The sequence below is a fragment of the Gadus chalcogrammus genome, chromosome 3 (genome assembly GCF_026213295.1).
Source record: "Gadus chalcogrammus isolate NIFS_2021 chromosome 3, NIFS_Gcha_1.0, whole genome shotgun sequence".
Taxonomy (NCBI): Eukaryota; Metazoa; Chordata; class Actinopteri; order Gadiformes; family Gadidae; genus Gadus; species Gadus chalcogrammus.
This window is the reverse complement of record NC_079414.1, coordinates 22,126,194-22,148,086: the sequence shown is the minus strand read 5'-3', so window position 1 is coordinate 22,148,086 and position 21,893 is coordinate 22,126,194. Positions and strand designations below refer to the sequence as shown.

At 49.2% G+C, this 21,893-nt stretch overlaps 1 protein-coding gene across 1 annotated transcript in view; it reads left to right on the top strand.

Moving 5' to 3' along the window:
* The window catches only part of LOC130380102 (ras and Rab interactor 2-like), a 29,749-nt gene that overhangs the window by 3,962 nt on the left and 3,894 nt on the right, over positions 1–21,893 (top strand). Inside the window, exons 2-11 of the mRNA XM_056587285.1 lie at positions 567–706; positions 5,570–5,667; positions 6,207–6,408; positions 7,263–7,377; positions 8,453–8,525; positions 9,477–9,568; positions 13,185–14,735; positions 18,482–18,564; positions 20,077–20,302; positions 21,303–21,434. Coding sequence (XP_056443260.1) covers positions 650–706; positions 5,570–5,667; positions 6,207–6,408; positions 7,263–7,377; positions 8,453–8,525; positions 9,477–9,568; positions 13,185–14,735; positions 18,482–18,564; positions 20,077–20,302; positions 21,303–21,434 — 2,629 coding nt within the window. The 5' untranslated portion in view covers positions 567–649. The remainder of the gene's footprint in view (positions 1–566; positions 707–5,569; positions 5,668–6,206; positions 6,409–7,262; positions 7,378–8,452; positions 8,526–9,476; positions 9,569–13,184; positions 14,736–18,481; positions 18,565–20,076; positions 20,303–21,302; positions 21,435–21,893) is intronic.

The window sequence follows — 21,893 nt, the reverse complement described above, 5'->3', positions numbered from 1 at the left end:
GATCCATGTAGCAAATACAAAACTATAAGTATTGTGGTCCTCATGTGAATGGTCTACAAGTCTGCACAGATTAACCTGATACCTTCAGTTCAAAACGACGGTGATTTGACCTCCCACTGCTGGGTTAGGAATGCGTGGTTTGGTAGGATACCTTCACAGAGCTGTTCATGCTTCAATTATCCCGAGAAATAAGAAGCTCAGGACTTGTCAGAAGAGATGAGGAGAGAGGCATGTTAAAGGGGCAAAGGAATGAGCTTGATTAAAAGACTTCAGATTCATTATGAAAGATTATGCAGAGAGTGGCCAAGATGAAGATAAGAAGGTTGGGATGGAGAGAGCATAGAGAGAGAAGTATGAAGCGGTTTTTTTTAGGGATGCAACTGGGTGGGAGGGTAATGAGGGGGAGAGTGGGGGGGAGAGTGGGGGAGAGAGGGACACAAGACAGGGGGGAGAGGTTCAGACTGAAAGCATTCCGGCAGACCAGCACCTCCGTATTACTGGCTGTGGCCGACACAGGAACTTCCTGTGGTTTGACCGCAGCTCTGATCCATGTGTCGGTCCAGCAGCGCTCCAGCACAGCCCCGACGGCCTCTACCCAGACGCAGAGCGAGGGACGGGGCCCAGCGGGGTGAGAGCTCTCCCCCCCAGCATGGCCTCCAGTACATTCCCCATGGGACCACTGGACCGGAGCGGTAGCTTCTTCAAGGTAAGGCAGTCCGCCCCCCCTCTCACACATGGTATGTGTCTGGGAATGGATGTACATTTGGGGTTTTCTGGCTGACCGGTCTTTCTTGATTCACTGTCTAGCTACTCTCTATCCCGTTGAGTGTCAAAACTCAGTATTTTGTTCAGTCAGCTCAGTGTCGTTGTCTTGAGGCTAACTTGATTGCTGATCTCTGACAACAACAGCTACTCGTTCAGGATGATATTTTTCCGAATACATGGTATACACGCAGTATAGATGAATGAAAACACAATTGTTTTTAATAGTCTTGCTTCAAACGGACACCTCTTGCCTGTCTCCTGCCTTGGTTAGCATACATTGTGAATTGTTGATTCCTACTCGACGTGTGTGTACTCACAAGGGCATATAGACACCCCCGCGCACACACACACACGCACACACACACGCACACACACACACACACACACACACACACACACACACACACACACACACACACACGCACACACACACACACACACACACTGTTGGGGAATTCAGAAGACACATGCACACAAACACAGATGGTCTATCCAACCAACCTTAAAATTCATTATGGTAAAATCCAATTCTCTTGTCAGCTGTATTTCTATGTAACAAAACCAAGGCTGCAGCCGCCTTGGTTTTGAAGTGTGCATTGTCATCTGTTTGTTCCATAAAATACACTCTATTGCCAGATTTTTGAAAAGTTACAGCTTTATTTATACAGCTGCTGATGGCTCAATCCGTCTCACACTTGAATCGCTTGATGCTCAGCCGGTAAAATTATACTGTCTGTGTACTCTCTCAAAATCAGAGCAAACCTCGACGGCAATGTTACGATGCACACTCTGCCCAAGTGTCCCTGAGCAAGGGACATCAACACTCGATTGGTCCCTATAAGCTATTGCTATACTTAAACCCCAATTCATCCATCTTGAAAGCTTGTAGCAGGTCTGTTGATACATCTATAAGAAACAATGGACAGCATGCAAGCACTTGACCTAAGCCTCTTCCAAACATCAACATTTTCAATCAGTTGGACCAGACAAGAAACAGATTTTTCCCCGGCAGCTCCCCAACTACAAAGTCTGTGTAATGTCCGATTGAGCCAATGTGTGAATAAAGCAGCAAATTTTCCGGAGAGTTCACGTGAGTGTTGATGACACTTCTATCACGTGACTGCCGAGAACCAGAAAAATACATGTAAAAGTTGATATTGCGCATACGCCCAAACACATTTATTATTGATATTAACGCAAGAACAGAGGTCATTAGGGATGGTTCCGTAGTACCCCCCCCCCCCCCCCCCCCCTGATCTGGGGGGGGGGGGGGGAAAGAAAGCACAAACACTGTGCTTTCCGTGTCATTTATGCATCACATCCGGCCTCCTGCAAGCCCCACCCAGGCGCCCCCCCCCCCTAAACCCCCCTCCAAACCAAACAGAGTATTTCCAGTAAGAGATAACGCATCTTACACAGACAATCTCCTACTGGGTGCTACATGTGTGGTAAGGCCTGCACATTGTCCGAAGTTCATAAGAGCAACAGGCTGTGTTTTCTTTGCCCTTTCCGATCCAATGCTGTGCTTGACTCTCACCATAAAGCTGGTAAGCTTGCAAATGGAAGCCTGGCTTTGCAGGACTGGGGCCAAGGGGAAAAGAAGAGTCCACCGTTTTTTTTTAAACGTATCGGTTACATAGACGTTAAAACAGAGCGACTGTGGCGTCACACAAGTGTTCCTGAAGGGGCTTTTTGAAGCCAAACGTTTGGTTTTACGCTCAGTGCTGTGGAATCGCCCTAATTCAGCAGAACTGTGTAGGGGGGTTGGAGGGGGTGAAACCTGTCTGGGAATGAGCAACACGTCATTATAGACACTTCCCCCCCAAACATAGACTTGTATACAGCCTTCAACTATGCTACGTGATACAATGCGTTTCAATGGAGAATGTTTTACCTCTTGTTAAAATTGTGGCTTCAACATTCGCTCCTTAAGGCTGACTGCTTGATCAGTGGTTACGCTATAACCCGTACAATGCACAGATACAATTAGATTAGAAGGGTTTACATATTTTTCAAGTACGGTATGGTGGAAAAAGCAATTATTGACTAAATAAAAGTATCAAATAATTCCGTTTTTATTGTTAATCCGCTGGAGGTTCCCACTGTGAGCTCAGACGCAGTGAAAGCAGTCACTGTGTGTCTGGGTTTTAAAGCCTGACACATAGTTTCCCCTTGAGTATCCATGGCCTTAACGACAGCCCAGGCAGAGAATCACTTACCTTCACACACACAATTACAGAGATGTGGAAAAGTATCGTTTTCTACATTGGGTTATTAGGGTGTTAGTTGGGTGTGTGCACGTGTGTGTGTCTGCGTGTGCGTGCGTGTCTGTGTACGTGTGCGTGCGTATGTGTGCGCACGTCTGTGTGTGTGTGTGTTGCCGTGTTTATATTTTTCGGTGCCTTTATAGTTCACATCTGCATCTGTTTACACATGCATTGCAGGGACGGACTTAAATCCTTAACGAAATCCGTAAGTAGTATTGACTGTTGTTTCTGAGAGCCATCACAAGATATGAAGAGCTATCAAGATGTGCAGAGCCAGACTCATTCAGCCGTTCAATGACCTTCATGTGATGGCTTCAGAACGGCCCTTGCTTCTCTCTTTTCCTCTGACCCCCATGCTCTCAGTGTGACCTACAACAACTGTGAACAACTCAAGCCCCTCATGGATTATGAATGTTGTGTCTCCTGCTACGATACCTTGATGCTTTTGCTCAGACATACTGTGTTGTGATTACTGGTCTGTCCCTCCCCCACCCCTATTGTATTTGTATTGCTGAGCCACTTTTCTGCATGGATGCAACAAACAAACAATGTGCATCTGAACAATTAAATAGCATTCATCCTCTCCCCAGGATCAATGTCTCCCAGGTGCTGTCAAACATCACCGATAACTGTATTTGAGATGGGACTTCAAAAAGGAAAACTCAATATGTTTTATTGGTTTCTTTGGAATGCGTAAGTGAAGACCGCTTGGACAATGCCCGTCTTTATAAAACAACTAGAAAGGTTGTCTTGGCTCCATCTATTACTTTGAAAGAAGAACAAAGAAACAAAACTACTGTTTTGGTTTAGCTGACGGGGATCTGTGAGATTCAAAGACTGAGACAGTTCTGGTTCCACTTATAAATTGAATCAAAGGGTTCTTCGCAATGTCAGCAGCGAGTTACGGGGCGGAACCGGACCACAGTTTTTTTACAGACGGCATTGTCATATAACTCCATCTAGTGGTCATCTACCGAATTACACCAAGCCGGAACGACAACACATAGCATCTGGGTTTAATGTAAGAGACCACAGCACCTGGGTCACATCTTATAAGTGTAGAGGGCTTACCGCTTGTTTCCTCCAAGGGAGCCAGATCATGAGGTCAAAATGCAGCGTTTCAGACAGTTATTATGCATCTTGACTTCATTGATATTCATCTGATTATCTAACCCTTTATGTGATCATCGAGTTGTGCGCTGAAATCCCTGCCAAGTGATATGTATTCAGGCTAAAAGAGCCACATGTTATTTATTAAGGCTTCCATCGTATCTAGTTTTTGCACAGAGCCACAGATAATCTTGACCACTACATTGACCACCTCCTCCCTTGATAGTTGGTCAACACCGGGATAAAGGAAACCAACTCAATGATCATTTCTGACTCCCACTGGATTTTCATGGAAAATAATATTTTGCTAAATATTTGACATATTTGACATGGCCGTTGCCCCTGCTTTGTATGGCCACTGTATATTCAGTCTTTCCCACACTTTGTCTGTCAATTTTTGTCTATCATGTACTGACATGTTATGACAAATGTACTTATTGTATTATGACAAATGTACTTATTGTAAGTCGCTTTGGATAAAAGCATCTGCTAAATGCCCTAAATGTAAATGTAAATGTACTGTCTTAATGTCCTGTACTAGTAGGTACCCACAGACCTAACACCCACAATACCCACAATCCTACTATTAGGCATACCCAGTATACCTAGTAGTACTAGTAAGTAATGGGCATGCTAGCTTTAGGAGTTGCTCCTCTGGGATCAATAGTGGGTTTTTTAAATTTAAATTGAAAGAAGGGCTCACTCCACACATACCACTGGATCACGAGAAGTCAATCTGGACTGTAGAGAATGTGTCACAACAGACGTCATCATCTGTTCTATCCATCTATCTGTGGTCCCCTCCCACCTCAACGTGTTAGTCCAACAAGGGGATCAACATGCAGGGCAAGACCACCATGACCCCTAGCAACGGTCGACCCACACAACATCAGACCTCTTCTCCTGATATCAAAAACACAACCGATAAAATCTCAATCCAGACCAACAACACTAAGATGATGACTTCCTATGAGTTTTCCTCTCCACCAAGATGTGTATTTAAAACGACGCCTCATTTAGTGGTGTTGTTTACGTCAATGGGTTGATAGTAGGAATGCCATTTACACTGGGAATATCATAAACGGTGTGTGTGTGTGTGTGTGTGTGTGTGTCATCCTGTGATTCTTGGTGCATGTGTGTTCGTTGTTTCCATCGCATTGTCTCCGTGCTTCCTGCCTATAGGAAGTGAGTTCAATTCACAGGAAAAAGTGAGTGACTGCTTCACAGGCTGTGTGCCGCCTTTCGCAACGGAAGACCAGGGTTTCGATTCCGGAGGTTCCTCTTGACGCTCCCGTCTCCCGTCATGTCGCGGCGCGTCTGACTTCCTCATAGCTCGTCCCTGCCTGCTCCTTCTAGGGATCTTCTCCCTGTGCGTGTTTGGAACTCATCTGGTGGCGCCTTCTCCTTCTCCCGTCTCCTCCTCCTAGCTGATCGACGCCTTCGCGTCGGAGATCGGGGAGCTGAAGCAGGAGATGGTCCGGACGCCCTCGGCGGAAGAGGAGAAGCAGCCGGTCGCATTCCAAGGGTGAGGCTTTTTCGTTTACAAACATCTCAGCATGTGCGTTCCACACGCTCTCCTCCCGGAGCACGGCGTGGAATTCAAACGGCTTTCCTTGGACATTCTAGAAATTCCTCGGCATAGCAATTAGGATAAGATCTCATGAGGAGGTTGTTTCTCAACTGATTGCTGCTCTGTGGATTTGGTGTGGCAAGCTGACTTTTTAATACATAGTTGTCCTGGTTTATTGCAAATACAAAGAAGGCTATTGATATCTAGTATTGATATATATCGAGCAGCCTCTTCCCCTCTGCATTTGTTGATTCTCTCTCTCTCTCTCTCCCTCTGTCTCTCTCTCTCTCTCTCTCTCTGTTTCTCTCTCTCTCTCTCTCTCTCTCTCTCTCTCTCTCTCTCTCTCTCTCTCTCTCTCTCTCTCTCTCTCTCTCTCTCTCTCTGTTTCTCTCTCTCTCTCTCTCTCTCTCTCTCTCTCTCTCTCTCTCTCTCTCTCTCTCTCTCTCTCTCTCTCTCTCTCCCTCCCTCCCTCCCTCCCTCCCTCCCTCCTCCAGGCTAGAGGGTGAGGTAAGCGGGCTGTACCTGCAGTCCCGCCACTGCAGCCACCGTGCGGGCGGTGAGAGGGATTCTGGGTATGACTCGCTGGGCAGGAGGATGAGTGTGCTGGCCCGGCTGACCCAGACGCACCCCGTGTGGCTACTGCTTGCCCTGGGGGAGGAGGAGGCCAGACGCATTCTGCTCAGACAGCCAGCCGGGGTAAGGAGCCAGGGAACACCCTAGCCGCTAGCCGGTTGCTAACCAAACAACACTGTTTGCGTGAAGCGTGGAAGTTGCAGGCCGATGCCAGGATTGTGCAACAGAGATTATTGGGCTAATCGTCGGATCAGCTTCGCTGGGTTTTGTTTTTTGGAACAAACAGTGATTTCAGTTTCGATTTTTTGATGAAATCGTCGGAAAAGTGACGTAATGCAAGAGACATTGTGACATTATTCTACTCCATGAAAATTATTGCAGATGTTTTCATCTGAGGGGTGACGTCGTGTGAATGACATAATGACCTTATTCCCCTCCAACTCCTTGGTCTCGATAAACGTTTTTTGGATTCTACTACAAAAGAAAAGCTTGTAACTAAACCCACCAGTGTAAATACCACACCCAGGGGACTCCCTGTCTTCCCCCTCGTATATTGGAGCCATTCAAACCCTTCTTCTTGTTGCAGTTGGCTCTAGCTTAAGGAACTTCTGACCCACTGCAGTTCACGCTGAAGTCACACATTTGTTTGGTTTGCTGGTGACCCATTTTTAAAAGTAAAAAAAGTGTGACTCACCTAATTGACTACATATGAGTAAATATCATACGTTTGTGGTGCAACAATCGTGTCAGGTCTTTTTAAGGGCATCTTAAAGACACCAGTAGAAGAAGTGCACATAAATAAAATCACAAAAGTATTTGGATTACCAAAACATGTTGATGTTTATGAACCCTGAACACAGAAAAAAAACGCACACAGAAGGTGACATCGCTGAACACCAACCACAGAACTGCGTGCACACGCCCACTTCCATCCCTGAACCAATCAATCAGGCTCTCATGTGTTCCCCCTGGTGCAGGTGTTCCTGGTGACGAGGTCCGCCGCCCTCCAGAGGAAGGTCCTCAGTGTACGACTGGAGGACGAGGGCTCCTCTCCGTGTATCCAGGACTTCCCCGTCAAGGAGAGCCAGTACAGTAGGTCTCATCCAACCCTTACCTGCTCCTTTGTCCACCAGCGGGTGCAAGGGGTTCAAGCCTTCAAGAGTGTCCGTCTACAGTATGTTGTGTTTGTGTTGTCTTCTACGGCATGGGCAGCAAATATTTATTGTGCATCATACAGTTCCAACGTGGTAACATAGGCAGCACAATACCAGAACCAGCAGGCACAATCTGGCATTAGATAGAGGCTAATGGTTACGTTTCCATACACGTAATTGTTGTTTCTATATCCATATTCCATATGCATAAAAAAAAATGAACCATATAATATCATTAACATTTAGGGCATATCGCAGAATCTTTTATGTAAAGCAACTTCCATTAAGTATATTCGTTAATGGAAAGAGAAACAACAATCTATCGCTGTCGGTACAGTAAGGACGTTCATAGAAACAAGTGCCAAGCACTTACAATTGTTAGGTTAACCCCTTCCCAGTGTACAACAAAAAGAGCTAGGATAAGAAGGATATCATATATAATTAGCGCTAGACATTCTAGAAGGGAGAACTACATCAAGTTTTACCATAAGTTTTACACGATGACTGATGGGACGTGGACAGCGATGCGATGACGATCAAGCCTTGGACCTTCCCATGCTGTCCTGAGAGAAGCCCCTGGGACAGACCCATCTCTGACCCAGTTTGGCCATCTGATACGGGTCAGCTGCATATCGGTGGGCTCCTCAGATATATACGAGCAGAGACAGCTGTTCAGGGCTGTAATGTATCGGACCAAGCTCCAGTCGGAGGGTGAATTGTTGATGTAAAGCGATTTGATGGAGCTTAACCTGTTTTGGTAGCACATGACTTACTTATACACTATATCAACCTCATACTGTAGGGGACTGCCCCAGTGTGATTGGGTTGGAGGGGGGCTGTGTATGAATACTCAGGTCAGGGGGCTTTTTGGACTCAAAGGTGACAGGTATGGGGTTTGATTCCCCGTCTGTAGGCCTGTAGGCCTTGAGCACAACAGCCAAGCCGTACCTACTCATTAATGACATGCATCTCAAGAATCAATGACTCAATTGTTGTATTTTTATTTTTAACAGCCTTTTCCCTGGAACACTCTGGGATCAGCTTTGCAGACCTGTTCCGTCTGGTGGCTTTCTACTGCGTCAGCAGGTAACGGATATAAGTTAAATCTCTCTCTCTCTACCTCTCTAGCTCTCTTTCGACCTTGCTCTCTCTTGCTCTCTCTCTCTACCGGTCGGTCTCTCTATCTACCTCTCTCTCTCTGTCTCTCGCCCTACCTCTCTCGCTCTCTTTCATTCTCTTTCTTACTCTCTGTCTCTTCCTCTCTCACTTTCTGTCACTGTCTCTCTCTCTCTCTCTCTCTCTCTCTCTCTCTCTCTCTCTCTCTCTCTCTCTCTCTCTCTCTCTCTCTACCTCTCTCTTTACTTCTCTCTCTCTCTCTCTCTCTCTCCCTCCCTCCCTCTCTCTCTCTCTCTCTCTCTCTCTCTCTCTCTCTCTCTCTCTCTCTCTCTCTCTCTCTCTCTCCCTCTCTCTCTCTCTACCTCTCTCTTTACTTCTCTCTCTCTCTCTGTCTCTCTCTATCTCTCTACCTCTCTCTCGCTATATGTAGCTCTCTACCTCTCTCTCTCTCTCTCTCTCTCTCTCTCTCTCTCTCTCTCTCTCTCTCTCTCTCTCTCTCTCTCTCTCTCTCTCTCTCTCTTTCTCTCTCTCTCTTTGCTCCATACCCACGGTGTTGGTTTCTTGTGTCTGGGCCAGATTGCCACAGCCTTACGTCGGGTCTGAAACCACACACACAAAACATGAAATGGGAAGCTGTGCAGCTAGGAGCTACACTTTCCATTTCCAGAGAAAAGAAAACCCATAGGGTGTGTTATATGAGTGACCATACTCTTAGCTGGTCATGATCTGGTACACTGTGTTAGTGTTGAACCTATGCAGGCAGCACTGGCTTTTTTAAATATTAAATTCAATATCTTTGCATGTCAATAATATAGATGACTTTTCCATGTGTATCTTATGGCGGCCATTGTTGTTTCATCCTCTCTTAACAGCGTTTCTTTGTCTTCTTTCTTTTGTTTTTGTTTCCTCGGGGTGAATTAGGGACATCCTGCCATTCACACTGAAACTCCCAGAATCCATTGCGTCGGCCAGGTCTCGGAAGGAGCTGGAGGAGGTGGCCCAGCTCGGAGCAGGTAGTCCCACTGATACTGTACTGATACCGTCACGACAGGGAGAAGTGATGTCATGGAGGAACACCCAGCTACATGCTTGTTGATCCAGCTCTATGTGTGGTAACAAAATAAGCCTGAGTATCCGCTGCCCTTCACAGCAGAAACACAGAGCCCTGAACGTGACACAGGTCCAAAGCAAAACGAAAACATTCGTTGTTAATCCTATGAAAATGTAGGATTGAAAAGTCTTACCGATTCTTCCATTAAGGTTTTGTGATACCCGAGGCGTTCCTCAAGGCAGGGCGCCTCGGTGGTCTTGTTCCCCCAGACGGCCACCAGATGGCAGTATTATCCTTACTGATTGGGCCCGCTTACCGCTCAGGCTGTGCATGTCAGCGCTCAGCGTGGGGGAGTGTCCGCAGGCACGCTGCGGGAGCCATGCTCAGCAGTGACTACATGCACAGACGCAGGGCCGCTGCTGGGGGGGGGGTAAAAACATATAATTTGCCGAAATTGAGTGATAAGTTAGACAATTAAGGACAAACAACGGTGGGCCTCTTCGTAACTAATTTACATTTTTTTTTTGTTCAATAATGTATTACTTTTTTTTTCCTTTTTTTACAAGCCTTAATTTTTGGTGCCCCCTGGGGAACTTGGTGCCCTACGCACTCTGTGTACTCTGCGTATAGGGAGCGGCGGGCCTGCACAGACGTCTGCCCTACAGACGCTGGCTCTTGCAAATCATTCCTAGAAGTTGGTTAACCGATGTGAGTAATGATATGGAAGGGGAGTCAGAGCACCAGCCCAATCCAGTCGTCTTTGAAGCTGTTAGTGAAGGATGGAAAAAAACATTATAATTATAGTAACTTATTCTTAATCTGAAGCACACTTATCCAGGCTTTTTTTTTTTTTTCACTTTAAGCTGTTATTAAGAAGTGTTTTATTGCACCATTAGGGCTTTTTTTTAAAGGATACACACACAATTACACACAAACACACATACACTCCTAATCCCCTGCACATTTTGGTTGGTATGTGTGCGGGTGTAAACCTGTATGAAATAGCAATGCCAACTTCAGCATAACTGCTTGAATTAGACTTGGAGTTGGGGGAGGGGGCAGAGCTGCAGGAGGAGGGGCTGGAGGGGGCGGAGCCAGAGGAGAGCTTTTACTGTGAGTCAGCCTGGGACCTTTTATTAGGCCGCTGGCCAGTCGGGGCTACTCCTCTTCCCTTTGGAAAACCTGTGTTTGAAGATGAAAGGCAGGCACGGCCCGTGTCTATATATACAAGCAACCCTTTTCTCTTTTTTAAACACTGGCTTGTGAATGCGGTTGTTCCCAGATACTGAGTGAGGGCTGGAAGGTGACCCTTAACTGAACTATTTGAGGATGTAGTTGTGCAGCTTCTATGATTTAATGCAAGGGTTTTTCCACGTTCTGAGACAAGCCAAGGGATACCACCGGGTTATGACCAACGATGCACACACATCAACAATTTCCACAGATGTAGAAAATCTTTGTGTAGCGTCTTATCCCAAAGCTATCTTTGTTGTGTACGGGGAATGGGTTAACCAAGTAATTGTAAGTGACTGGCACTTGTTTCTATGAACATCTTTACTGTACCGATAGTGGTATATTGTTGTTTCTCTTTTATCTGACATATGTACTAATTGTAAGTTGCTTTAGATAAAAGCGTCTGCTAAATGCCCTGAACGTAAATGTGAAGTCATGATTAAACAAATTGAAACCATTTTGGGTTAAAACAATCCACCCTAGTTCCAATCAATGCTTAAGTTGTAAATTAAATTCATCTATAGTTCCTTATGAAGACACGAGTGTATGCTGCCCTCCATATCCTCTTCAAACCATCACTAAATAGGAGGGAAATGGGGGGAAAAGAGGGGTTTCTCATCCTGTGTTGACAGTAGATGGCGCTGAGCTTAAGAATGGGAAGGTCGGTTCCATAGATGGAACCCAACCTTCGAGCCCCCACAGGGCCTCCAGTGGGACGGGAATAAAACCGCGAGATGTTTTCAGGCCCCAAGATACCGAGATCAGAGTGTTCTCAGGCTTAGGAATCCCTGCCCAGTAATTCAGACCCCATACGTTCATGGTGACAGCCATCTGAGTTTGATTGGATTTATTATTAGATCTCTCTCTCTCTCTCTCTCTCTCTCTCTCTCTCTCTCTCTCTCTCTCTCTCTCTCTCTCTGTCTGTCTGTCTGTCTGTCTGTCTGTCTGTCTGTCTGTCTGTCTGTCTGTCTGTCTGTCTGTCTGTCTGTCTCTCTCTCTCTCTCTCTCTCTCTCTCTCTCTCTCTCTCTCTCTCTCTCTCTCTCTCTCTCTCTCTCTCTCTCTCTCTCTCTCTCTCTCTCTCTCTCTCTCTCTCTCTCTCCCCCTACCACCCTAACCAGCCCTCCCCCATTTTACAGGCTCTAACTGCGGTTAAGTTTGTGTTCAGTCAGCATGGAGCAGGAAAACCTAATAAAAATACTTAGCTTTTATTTATAGAATAGCTTTATTGGCCAGAAGCATGTTTACGCTGACATACTGTTTTGTTTATTTTCTTTGTGCTACCTTCTGTTTTAATGGTTTACTTTACAAGTCATATTTTCCCATAAAAACCAAATGCTTCCCACCTACCGACGAGTATATCGGAAAATCTGAGTAGTGTGATTGAATGGCAGTTCGGAAGCTGTTATTTGCCACTTGTACCCATGATTCAGCTTCCTGGTAGGTCGAGGGTAGGGTACTACCCGAGGGAGAGGTTTCGACAGCTCTATTCTTGTGACATGAGTGCATCTCTCAGCCTGAGTGGTGTGTGCTGAGTGAGGGACGCCTGTGTTGTAGCAGCAGTCGAGTAGAGCAAACTAAGGGATTCAGTTGAAGTGAGAGTGTGAATCCCGCCGAGCCAAGGGACGGACAGGAGTTTTGTTAAAAGTGCAGAAGAAAGACAGATAAAGGAGGAAAACAAACATGAAGCATGGATTTTGAGCTGGAACTGGGGTGAAAAAACAGAAGGAGGAACCGAAGCAGAGTGGAAAGGGGCCGGGCATTCATAGCAGGAAATGGGAGTGGAAAGCAGGACAAGGCAGTGGGGCGACTGCTGTGTGTGTGTGTGTTTGTGTGTGTGTGTGTGTGTGTGTGTGTGCTTGGGGCCCTCCCACTAAGAGATTAACATTGGTGACTCCCCTCTCTGACTCGCTGGGTGTGTGTGTGAGTGTGTGAGTGTGTGAGTGAGTTGGTATCCAGTGACTCAGAGCACAGACACAGGGCTAAACTCGCACGACTCGAGTAGCTGCGAGTACGGCAGAGACGCCCCAGGAGAACGACACGAGTGTGAAGACGGATTTCAAACCGCTCGTACCTTGTACCTCGAGGGCATATCCCAACGGAGCCGCCGTGAGTAGAGTCCTGAGAGGTGTTGTTTAACACGTCGGATTCCATGTGTCCTCTTGTGTGTGCGACTGCGGTGTTGTGATCCTCCTCTCCTGTCGGAGCGGTTCTCGTGTGACCCCCTCGACACCCGAGCCCCCTCCCGCGGGGCGACTCCCTCTTGTGGCCGTCGGTAGCGGGCGCGGGCGCGTCGGGGGCCGTGAGGTTAATCATTCCCTCCCGGCGTTCCTCTCTCCCTCTCCAGGTTTCTGGGACTCTGCCCTCAGCCGCCAGCGGCCCTGCTCGCCCCCCCGCCCCCTGAGCCGCACCCTCAGCCCCCAGCGCTCGGACAGCGGGCCGCCCAGGGGGTCCCGGGGAGGAGCCCGCGGCAGGCAGGCCGGCCGCGGCATCGCCAGCGCGCCCCCGACCCTACGCGCCCACCCCTCCCCGGGGTCCCCGCGGAGCCAGCCCGGCGCCGCCCTGTGCTTCGTCAACCCGCTCTTCCTCCAGGCCCACCGCCACCGCCAGGGAGAGCTGGAGCCGCCCCCCCGCTCCTCCTCCTCTACCTCCGCCTCCTCCCGTGACCCCGAGACCCCCCGCACCCTGCCCAGCCCCAGGAGACCCCCGGGGTCGACCGCCGCGTCCCGCGTCCAGGACGCTCACTGCCGCGCCGGGAAGGCCGCCGGCGACGCCAAGCCCCGCCTCGCCCCCCCGCCGCGCCCCCCGCCCCCGCGCTTCATGCCCAGCCGCCGGCAAGCCCCGCCCCCGCCGGTCGCGCCCCCGCCGCCGGCGCTGGTGCCGGTCGAGCCCCCGCCCGCGCCGGCCGAGCCGCCTCCGCTGCCGGCCACGCCCCCGGCGTCCGTCCCCAAGCCGAAGGGCATGCCAGAGCCTGTTGCCGCGGCTGCCAGGCAACAGCAACCCACATCGGTGCGGCGTCAAGCTCCCCGACCGCCGTCCATGGGCGCCAAGAGCAGCAGCCCGGCCAAGAAGCCGGCCGGCGCCCCCCTCCCCCTGCCGGCCGCGTCGAACCCCCCGCCGCCCCGGCCCTCCAAGAAGCCCGACCTGGAGTCCCACCGCTGCCACGTCGCCCTGGACGACGAGACCATCGCCCAGGCCATCCTGCGCGCCAAACCCCCGCCCGCCGAGGCCCCCCCCCCGGAGGAAGGAGCCGGGGGCCCCCCCGGCGTGGCCGCGGCCGACGGCCGAGGGGGGCAGCGCCTCAGCGACATGAGCCTGTCCACGTCGTCCTCCGACTCCCTGGAGTACTCCCGGGCTCCCGGCTTCTCCCTGGGCCTCCCCCCTGCCCCGGCCCGCCGCCAGCGTCGCCACGGCGACCTCGCCGAGGACAGCAGCGAGGAGGAGGAGGAGGAAGAGGAGGAGGAGGAGGAGGAGGAGGAGGAGGACTACGGGGTGGGTCTGGAGAACGACCTGGAGAACGGGCGGCGGCGGCCCTTCAGCGCCCGCCGGAGGAACGTTGGGGTGAGGCTGAGCCGGGGGCTGAGCGGGGGGTCCTTCATCCTGCCCCGCGCCCTGAAGGGGAAGTTCCGCCGGATGAGCGGCGTCCTGGGCTCCCTCATGACCCCGGAGCGACGAGCCGTCAAGAGGATCGCCGAGCTGTCCCGGGAGAAGGGCTCCTACTTCGGCTCCCTGGTGCAGGACTACGTGTGCTTCGTGCAGGAGAACCGCCACTGCCACACCACGACCACAGACTTCCTGCAGACCATCCGGCAGTTCATGACCCAGATGAAGGCCTACCTGCGGCAGAGCTCGGAGCTGGACCCGCCCCTGGAGTCCCTCATACCTGAGGACCAGATCGGTGAGTAGGACGCCAGCTGGCTTATAGTTTTTCGTCACCGTCCAAAAACAGTGCTCGGAGAAAAAAAAGGTGTACTACATGTATGTTTATCTCGATCATGAATGGGTTGAATCATTTGAGTGAATCATCACTGACGAATTTTTCCATTGTAATAGAAGAAAGTGCCTCTACAGTACTTTTGTCTTCCGATGGAATACTTTCATATTAGTCCGGGTGAAAGAATGGCCAGATATCCTGCAGACTTTTAGATTGTGTACACGCAGTGGGTGCCAAGCTTTGGTTTCTTGTTTGAGCGGCTGGAATTCCACTGACATTCAATCACTGCTCCCATGCCTGTGCATGGCATTAATGAGACCACAGCATGCTGGAGACTACTCGGCTGGTAACTATATGGCAGTGGTTGTTATCTGACTCTGAAGCACTTTGCTGAAATGGATGCTTGATTCAGAGGAGTTTTGACATGAATATCTAGCTCGCACATGAATATCTAAAGGACAAGGGAACGAGAGCTATCTAGCTCGCGTCCCCTTGTCCTTTGTAAACAATAACAGCAAAGCCTTGTTCCGCCACATAGAAATGATCCATTCTCTGAAATCTTCCGTGAGCTCACTGACCACGGAAATGCACAGACTGTCTTGTGCTAATATTCTCTTTCGTAAGAGCGTTCGCACAACAACGTTGTTTATGAAGCAGTCGTCCTTTTCATCCGAAGCCTCTTCATGTGGAATGAAGAGAATCTTCAGAATCGTTCACTAATGCCGCTTTTCCACTGCATGGTACCAGCTAAACACGACTCGACTCGACTCGACTCAGCTCGCCTTTTTTGCGTTTCCACCGCGATCTAGTACCTCAAGTGGCTGCTTTTTCTAGTACCGCCTCGCTCTAGGTTCCAAGCGGCTGAGCCGATGCTAAAAGGTGACGTCGGCAGACGGCCGGCCACTGATTGGCCAGAGAGTGTGACCAAGTCACGAGAGCGACATGGCAACCATGCTGGTAACGATAGAACAGCCATAGCGCCGCAGCCAACATATTCCACTTCTTCAACATGCCAGCTAATAATACGAACACGAATACCATCGCATCGATGTTCTCCATTGTTGTTATGTGGGTTCTGTCCATGTGTGGGTTACGTAGGTGTTGTTTGAGTCGCGTACAAAAATACGTCACGGCCCTTTCGCGCAGACGACCCCGCCCACGTCCCGGAGGTACTATTTGCGGTGGAAAAGCACCCGCGCTGCTACCGTGTCGAGTCGTGTCGAGTCGTGTCGTGTCGAGTCGAGCTACATGTGCGGTGGAAAAGCGGCATAAAGCGACCGACGCTGAGAAAAGGTTGTGTGTAGGTTTTGTTCAGGCTTCCTCGGTCTTTGGCACACAGTGACCAAGGGTTACGTGTTCATATTCCACCGAGGCCGGCCGGTATTCAGGGTTTACTGCAGTGTGTGAATGCCAGAGAAGACAGACAGGCTAGGTGAAATCACTCTCCCTAACACCCCAGGTCATTCTTCAAAGGAACGGACAAGTGGTGCCTGCTCGTCCACTAGCACTCAATGTTTACCAGAAACCCCTCGAGGGAGAGTGCTCATTTCTGTTAGTTAAATATACACGTCACTGGAACTGCTGCATACCATAGTGTGTGTGTGTGTGTGCGTGCGTGTGTGCGTGCGTGCGTGCGTGCGTGCGTGCGTGCGTGCGTGCGTGCGTGCGTGCGTGCGTGCGTGTGTGTGTGTGTGTTGCTCAGGCTCTGCTAAGGCTTCTACCAAACTGCTATTCTCAGTGGGCACAATGCAATGCAATCTCTTGTATCCAGTGTGTATTATAAAGTGTGTGTCTGTGTGTGGTGAACCATTTACTTTCGATTTTTAGGGTAAATTGCAGGTTTGTATTTGAGTCAAACTCATTATGTTGTGTGTGTCGCAACCATTTATGTGCGATGGGCCGAAGATATTGCTGCAAAGCTGTGTTTAAACAACATGCTTTTTGAACTGGTTATACCCTGTTGAACTTTCTACCCCTGACCCTACTTTACAGTGACGGGCAATATGGGAGGGGGCTTGTTATTGTCTAGTTATATATTTATAGATATCCAAGAACTAGGTTAAAGCAAACATCGCTCAGAAAACAATACGAAAGCCGCCAGCTCCTTAAGCAGACAGGAAATTATAGGTAAGGGTGTGTGTGTGTGTGTGTGTGTGTGTGTGTGTGTGTGTGTGTGTGTGTGTGTGTGTGTGTGTGTGTGTGTGTGTGTGTGTGTGTGTGCGTGTGTGCGTGTATACGTGTGTGTGTGTGTGTTTGTGTGTATATACGTGTGTGTGTGTGTATACGTGTGTGTGTGTGTGTGTGTGTGTGTGTGTGTGTGTGTGTGTATACATGTGTGTGTATGTGTGTGTGCGTGTATATGTGTGTGTGTGTGTGTGTGTGTATATACGTGTGTGTGTGTGTGTGTGTGTGTGTGTGTGTGTGTGTGTGTGTGTGTGTGTGTGTGTGTGTGTGTGTGTGTGTGTGTGTGTGTGTGTGTGTGTGTGTGTGCGCTCTGATAGTGGAGTCAATTTTAGCAGTAACTCAGTTTTACTTCCCTCTGCATGGACACATGTTTGCTCATGGCTCCTGCCACTGTGAACAACAATGGTTTTCCTCTTGTTCTGGAGGTCAGGTGTGTTAGTCTTAGCCTTGAAGTGCTCCAGAGGTCCTGCCTCAGTTGACCGGCTGGGTTAGAGCCGTTCCAGGAAGAACAAATGACCCGCTCTATTTATTTTATGCGGTCAAACTCAATCTGCTCTCTGTAGGTCACTGACCATAAGGAAACGGTTTGGTCAAACGTTCAGTTTCTCATGCGGACACTATGTTGCACTTCCACCGGCTGGGTTCTGAAGAAATAGGGTTGAATTGCACGCCAGAAGAAGACTGTTTCGTAAACCCGTAGGTGGTGGATACGTAAACTCATTGTCACCATGTGCCTTTAAGGTAAATCGAGTATAGGAATAATTGTCATCATATATCATTCTGGCTTTATCCAGGCTGTATCTGCCCTGATGTCTGGGCAAACAAGTTATTACAGTTTAATACAGTTATTCTTAAGTTGATGTGTCCCAGTCCTCCTTTTAAAATACAGGGGTTGGATTCCAAGCGAGGGGATAAAGAGGTGTTTGATGGAAACACAATGGAGGCGTGTGGATGACGGAGGTCTTTATGAATGGACAGCACTGTAGCCTCTGCTACGTAGGCCCAGCATTGCATTTGGTCTCCGGCCTGGCCATGACCCTGTTATAATGAGCACGGTGTTAAAGGACTCCTGGTACCTCAGGGTTATAGGCTGATAGCTTATAGAGGTCTGTCGGGGAAGGATGGTTTATGGTCATAGGAGTGTCAAGGTTGAGCTCGCGACTCTCATGAATTTCCATATAATTGGCGATGTTTGACCTGGTCTGAATGCGGCCTGAAACAAACACTTTTGAGTAGTGATTTAGTTTTCAGTGAACGATGAATAATTTAGAAATGGGACACTTTTGGGTTTTGTGATTGTGTTATTCATACTGTGAATAATGAAACCCTGTTTGTATGTTGTGTTTGTGTCTACGATCCGTCCAAACGTGAGAAATGAAACTGTTTTTTATGTGGTGTTTGTGTCTGTGATCCGTCCTCACGTGAGAAATTAAACTGTTCTTGTGTTGTGTTTGTGTCTGTGCTCCCTCCTCACGTGAGAAATGAAACTGTTCTTGTGTTGTGTTTGTGTCTGCGCTTCCCTGTAGACCATATCCTGGAGAAAGCCATGCACAAGTGTGTGCTGAAGCCACTGAAGAGTGTTTTGGAGGTTGCCATCCACGACTTCCAGGTAAGAGACCAGAGTAGTTTCATGAGGAAGCAGGACCTTTAAACGCTGCTCATAGACCCTCCTACTGCGGCCTGTTCTTTGATCCCTGACATTCAAATTGGTTTTAGAAATATGAGCAATGGCTGTGGTTTTGATGCTATATACCACTTCCTGATAGTTGTATTCCCGATAGAACAGCTTGTGATTTTCAAAATGTCTTTCTCACCGCTTATTTTTATATTGTAGGTTATGGCACAATGTAGGTTATGGCACACTAAACTATAAAACCCTCCAGAGGGCTTGCCCATCGCAAGGTCACGTTGCAGTGACCACGGCCATTTCGGAAGCATAGCAGCAATGGAATGTTAGTTGTTGGAAGTAATGTTGTTATGGTCATTGTTTATGAATCAATCGTGAACTGATGGACGTCTTTGGAAGACGTTGAAACAGTTTTGAAACTTCAGATTTTGAAACTTCACTGCGTTTCTCTTGATAAGCCTAGGTTGCACTATATAATTATGTTGATTTTAGGATTTAGCAGTAAACCTCTCTTTACTCTCTGTATTGCCAACACAAACTCCCATGATGCATTCTGATGTACAAGCCCTATACACCAGTATCAATCTGCAGTTGCTTCAGGTCACCTTAGCCAAGCAACCTATTTGGCCAGAGGACCAGCTTGACCTCCTGACCTGAGCTCCTTGCTAAATAGTATATCTCTTTAGGCCCCATCCAATTTATGTCTGTTAATAATAAATAAGCCTTAAAAATAGAGGCCGTAGTTGAAATATGTGATACAATTGAAAAAGTATGCATTGATTAAACATAATGCAGCCGGGTTCATACAATGTGGCAGGACTCATGCTTGGCTTCATTGTTTCCACATGATTGTTGAGCCAACCAGTGGTGTGAAGCTCCAGTCACACTGGTATTACATGAAAACCCACCACGACGGATCTGTGATTTGGGTGAATTTGGACAAAAGGACTGTGTTTAAATCATGTCCAATTGGGATACCTATCTCTACAGAGCGGGAAGTGAATGATTGAAGCTAAACTGAGGTGGCGAGTTCACTTGTGACTAGAAGGTTTCCATCCCAGGAGTGCCGAGGTGTCCCTGAGCAAGACTGCTCCTGACGAGGCTGGCTGTCACCTGTCACATGGTTGACTCCGCCTGTGCGTGTAAAAATAAATGGTCACTTCGGATAAAAGTGTCTGCTAAATGTAAAATTCTAACTAGCTAGCTCAACCTGACATTTGTCTGAAGTCTAAGAGCAGAGGTGGTTGTTCCCGTCATGGATGACCTGTTTCAGTGATGGCCTGTATCAGTAATTACCTGATTCAATGATGGCCTGTTTCAGTGACGGCTTGTTTCAGTGATGACCTGTTTCAGTGAAGAACCGTTTCAGTGACCCCGGTGTGTGTGTGTGTGTGTGTGTGTGTGTGTGTGTGTGTGTGTGTGTGTGTGTGTGTGTGTGTGTGTGTGTGTGTGTGTGTGTGTGTGTGTGTGTGTGTGTGTGTGTGTGTGGACCAGGTGAGCAGCGGCGCCTGGCAGCAGCTGAAGGAGAACCTGGCCCTGGCCAAGGCCAAGAGGCCCCTGGAGCTGGGGGTGGACGGGGTGGTGCCCCCGGACCCCGTGGCCATCGAGAAGATCCGCCACAAGTTCCTCACCATGAGGAAGATGTACTCGCCGGAGAAGAAGGTCTCCTTGCTGCTGCGCGTCTGCAAGCTCATCTACACCATCATGCAGGACAACTCAGGTAAACAAGAGGGGACACCACGCACTAGCAGCTAGCAGCTAACAGCTAGCGGCTAACAGCTAGTGCTGCGCGTCTGCAAGCTCATCTACTCCATGATGCAGGACAACTCAGGTACACAAGAGGGGACACCACACACCAGCAGCTAACAGCTAGCAGCTAGCGGCTAACAGCTAGTGCTGCACGTCTGCAAACACATCTACTCCATCATGCAGGACAACTCAGGTAAACAGGAAACACCACACGTTTAATGGCAACTGCATCAAGGAGGCGCAGAGCCCAAAGCCCATAGCACATGAAATAGATGAAGCATGATGCAACAGATGGCCGTTCTTATGTTACAATAAATTGCGTCCAATATAGGCTTGAGTCCCACTCAGCAAAAATAGAAAAGCTTGGTTATATCCTCGCTCTGGGTCAGTTGCTCCCCTCTCAAACTGTAGGGTTATGTGTCTTTATTGGTTGGTGCTATAAATATGAAGCGCCACACGGGTACACTTCATATGTGCAAAGGCAGGACGGATCGGTCGTGGGTGCGGGGGTCCACTCCCCGCCCGACGGTACTGGGGGGGGGGGGGGGGGGGCAACAGACTACCTGTAGACCTCCTTGAGCAGGCCGGCCCTAACCCCGCTCCCGGCTCATTCACGACACGTATCCGTATTCACCGCGGGGGCGGGGGGGGGTTAATTCACATTAAGGGCATTAGGCGGACGCTTTTATCCAAGAGACTTACAATACTTACAACATTATATCGCTGTCGGTACAGTAATGATGTTCATAGAACCAAGTCCCAAGAACAAGTGCTAGGTTAACGAACTCCCCTTATACAACAAAGCTAGCTAGGATGGCATGGTACTCAATGCTAGGTGCTATTTTAAGGACGTACAGCAGACAATAAGTGCGTAAGAGGGGCGAGAGGGGGCGGGAGGACTCCCTGACATCGGAGGAAATCCTCTGCGACCCCCCTCCCATCCGGACACTGACCCCCCCCCCTGTCCCCAGGGAGGATGTACGGCGCGGATGACTTCCTGCCCATGCTCACCTACGTGCTGGCCCAGTGCGACCTGCCTCAGCTGGACGCAGAGATCCAGTACATGATGGAGCTGCTGGACCCCGCCCTCCTCCACGGCGAAGGTAGGTCAAGGGTCAACCTTGGGCAGGGTTCACCCAGTGACCTCCAGATTCAGACGTCCGATTCAGGAGGCAATGTGGATCGGGGGGGGAAGGGGGAACCTACAGTATTTGACCGTAGGGCCGTTAAACCCTTGTTTGAATGACCGGGGCGGGTGTTGCCGCGCTCTAGATCATGATGGGGGTTGAGGTGGTGGAGGTGGGGGACCCGGGTCAAATATGTCAAATATGTTCCAGAGACTCCATCCCTCAGTGTTTCCATTGTAACGGCTGCAGGGAGGAAATTCCATGTAGAGCGGCAGGAAATGCTCTGAGAAGTCAGAAGGAGTTCAAACCCACTTCTAGGAAACCCTGTCTCACCCCCAAAGGGTTGTTTACCTGTGTGTGTGTGTGTGTGTGTGTGTGTGTGTGTGTGTGTGTGTGTGTGTGTGTGTGTGTGTGTGTGTGTGTGTGTGTGTGTGT